This window comes from Lactuca serriola, chromosome 8, assembly GCF_051521515.1.
Source record: "Lactuca serriola cultivar US96UC23 chromosome 8, Lser_US96UC23_V15, whole genome shotgun sequence".
Classification (NCBI taxonomy): Eukaryota; Viridiplantae; Streptophyta; class Magnoliopsida; order Asterales; family Asteraceae; genus Lactuca; species Lactuca serriola.
Genome location: NC_136415.1, coordinates 315,763,333 through 315,767,076, shown reverse-complemented (window position 1 = coordinate 315,767,076; position 3,744 = coordinate 315,763,333). Strand labels below are relative to the sequence as shown.

The window sequence follows — 3,744 nt, the reverse complement described above, 5'->3', positions numbered from 1 at the left end:
GTTTGGCAATGCCCTATGCGGCTGACAACCAAATTTAAGCCGTCAACATCAGATTTTGGAGCTTTCCGGAACCCACACAAACACTTTAACTTTTACTCCTGCAATTACAGCGGGGCGTTGGTGCAACATTAAGTTTGACAGCTGGCTGTTCCCATTGCCCAATTTCATTGTCCAGCTCAGATTTTATTTTATATATTTATTTATTTATTTATTTTTTCAGTTAATTTCAAAAAACAAGATTCGCATATTTAACGAATCAAAGTTAAGTTCTATAAAATACGAAACAACACAACCTATTTTTGGTTAATTTTTTTTATTTTTAAATATTATTTATCTTCGGAGAAGTTTTTTAAAAGCTGGAATAATAAGAAGAATCAACCCCATGTGTTTTTTTTAATAATATCGAACTTTTTTTTTTTATTATGATAAGTATATTTATAGTTTCATATTTTATGCAATAAGTTTTATTTATCCAATAACTTTTTGTTTCACCTATCTAATCTAAGTATACATAATTTTAAAATTATTATTAATTTTTTTTATTTTAGATTTAACATTATCTATTTACTTTTTGTTATTTATGTACTGATTTTATTTGATGTTCTTCTACCTTAATCTAATGGGAGTACAAACGTTTTTTTGTTGTTGTTGGTTAAATAATTTTTAATTTTAAAATTTTTACATATGTGTAAAAAAAACTAGATGATCGAGTTTTATAAAATATTTCATAAACATAACAGTTAATTATATTGTATTATAGTTAATAGTTAAATTGCTCAAGGATATTGAAGAATTTAAGTTCATAGCTATTTGTTTGTTAAAATTAATCAAAAAAGTGATGTAAAAGAACAAAAAATATTATACATCTCATCGACAAGTGCAAATGCTCTTATATATCCTCTTTTTTTTTTTCAGAATAATGAATTATGATTAAATATGAAAATTAAGATCAACGTTTTTTGTTTACATATTATAAAATGTTATTTCTTGATGTGTTGTTACAACCTCAAACTCTTAGCAATTTTTAATTTGCAATAACACAAGTTTATACTTGAATTCCTAAATATTAAATTTATGATCCTTTCAATAAATTAAAGCTTGCCGTTGCTTAGTAATTCTCAGACTACGACAACTATCCTTGGGGATTATGATTTTGGTTTTAATTGTCATTTAGTATTTGTTTGGAAAATTTTCTGAAATTTCTTATTTTTAACAATGACTTATCATTATCTACATAGGAATCATAAATTCTAACATTGATGATGCTTCTAAAAGTTATTGTGCTCAACGAATATGAAATAAAGGTAATCTAAGTTAATCCGTTTAATTTTCATTACTTTTAAATCCCATTAAGGAAAAAGGTTAAATTAATCCGTTTCCAATATCTGTATATATTGTTGAATTTGGTTAAAAATATATACTTTATCAAATATAGAAAGAAATAGTTATAGTAAATAAAAAACTATTATAGACATTAACTCTTAGATTTAACAAAAATGGACCGGCTATTCGAGGGGTCAAAAAAGTATTGCTTTTGTAAAACCTAAAATGGGTTAAAAGACGTAAAAATTAAATACATTGGGTCAACTTTCACACATACATCCACCTTGACCTATTTTTATTAATCTTTTTAATAACTCAAAGTAATTTGTTTTCTATAAATAAGCTAAAAAACAATCATGAAATATCATTTTTCTTATTGCTCTTTATTGTTTTTTATTTTAAAATTGACATTTTCATCAATTATAAAATTTAAAATTAAAATATATATATATATATATATATATATATATATATATATATGTATATATATATATGTATATATATATATATATATATGTATATATATATATATATATATATATATAATATAAAATAAAGATAATTATAGAAACTTTATATATTTTAGTAATTATCGTTTTGGGGAAAAAAAAATACCTGTACATAAACTACCAACTATGTCATTTTATCATAAAAGCATATTAACCTAACCAGCGCGTGTAATACAACCGCGCGTGATTAAACGAAAACTACACGCGCTGCTTCCTATCTTTAAACCCTGTATATATATTCTAAGAAAGTCATCGCGAGAGAGAGAGAGAGAGAGAGAGAGAGACTCCATTGATGTACATGATCCATTAACCAACGGAGATGGGTAGAAATCGGTTTCACGGGAAGCCGTCAAACGGCGATGTGGTGTTCGCCGTCGTCACTGGCTTTTTGTTTCTCTCTCTCCCGTTGGTGTGCTTTGGAATTCGTTCTTTTCCGGTGAACGGAGAAATCTTGGCTCAGGTCGGAACGGATTTGATTGGCTTCACGGAAGCGCCGGAGTATCGTAACGGAGTCGAATGCTCAAACAATACTATCCACATCGCAATGACACTCGATTCCGAGTATCTTCGTGGCTCAGTCGCCGCCATCCACTCCGTTCTCCGCCACGCTTCTTGCCCAGAAAACGTGTTTTTCCACATCATCGCCGCCGAGTTCGACCGAGCGAGTCCACGGGTCTTAACTCGGATTGTCCGGAATACGTTCCCTTCTCTCAACTTCAAAGTCTACATTTTCCGGGAAGATACAGTGATCAATCTGATATCGTCGTCGATCCGGGTCGCTCTCGAGAACCCGTTAAACTACGCCCGAAACTATCTGGGCGAAATTCTCGACCCGAATGTCGAACGGGTTATCTACCTCGACTCCGATGTCGTTTTGGTCGACGACATTAACAAGCTATGGAGCATCACTTTGCAGAACAACCGTGTGATCGGAGCTCCGGAGTATTGCCACGCGAATTTCACGAAATACTTCACAGAAACGTTCTGGTCCGACCCGTTAATGTCTCGGGTATTCGCATCGAAGAATCCATGTTATTTCAACACCGGTGTGATGGTAATGGATATGGTGAAATGGAGAGCTGGGAACTATCGCTGGCGAATCGAAAACTGGATGGAATTGCAGAGAAAAAAAAGGATTTACGACTTGGGTTCCTTGCCGCCGTTTCTACTGGTGTTCGCCGGTAACATTGAGCCGATTCACCACCGCTGGAACCAACACGGACTCGGCGGAGATAACGTGAAAGGCAGCTGTCGGTCGCTGCATTCCGGTCCGGTGAGCTTGCTTCATTGGAGTGGCAAAGGGAAGCCGTGGGTCAGACTGGATGAGAGGAGACCTTGTCCGTTGGATTATCTCTGGCAGCCGTACGATCTTCATCAGCATAAGAATCAATATCAACCGTTGGATTGAATGATTGATAACTCTAATTATTTAATTTAATTTCATTAAGAAAAGAAAAAAAAAATAGAATCTTTTGGTTTATACTTTATCATTTTGTTGTAATTTTTGGTGAACATGTCGATTCAGAGATTCTTTGAAAGCTGTGTACAGAAATACATACATTGTGTGACTTGTTTATTTGAAAATAAAAATATTAAAATTGGGATTTGGGAGGTCTATTTCTTTTGTAATATGTCCTTACAAAATTTGGAGTTTGACATTTTTGGATTATTTGTTGATATTATGTTGTAATATTACTTTTGGAAATAATACCTTTTTTAAGAGATTTTGTTTGTTAATTGTAGTGGACAACTAAAATAACAAATATGGTTTGGTATATACAACTTTTATTATATCATAATATTCATATTCTAATAAATGAAAAGTTTTAGTCTCCTTTTTTTCTGCTAAGTGTTATTCTAATACAACAATTCATTAATATTAGGGAAATGGACTTAATAAAGTAATTAAGTT

General features: G+C 31.8%; 1 protein-coding gene across 1 annotated transcript; it reads left to right on the top strand.

Moving 5' to 3' along the window:
* Positions 1–2,088: 2,088 nt before the first annotated feature.
* Positions 2,089–3,447, top strand: LOC145067602 (putative galacturonosyltransferase-like 9). Its single transcript, XM_079014703.1, has one exon. It carries the CDS (start codon positions 2,152–2,154, stop codon positions 3,238–3,240), a length of 1,089 nt encoding a protein of 362 aa, XP_078870829.1. The 5' UTR covers positions 2,089–2,151; the 3' UTR covers positions 3,241–3,447.
* The last annotated feature ends 297 nt before the right edge of the window (positions 3,448–3,744 follow it).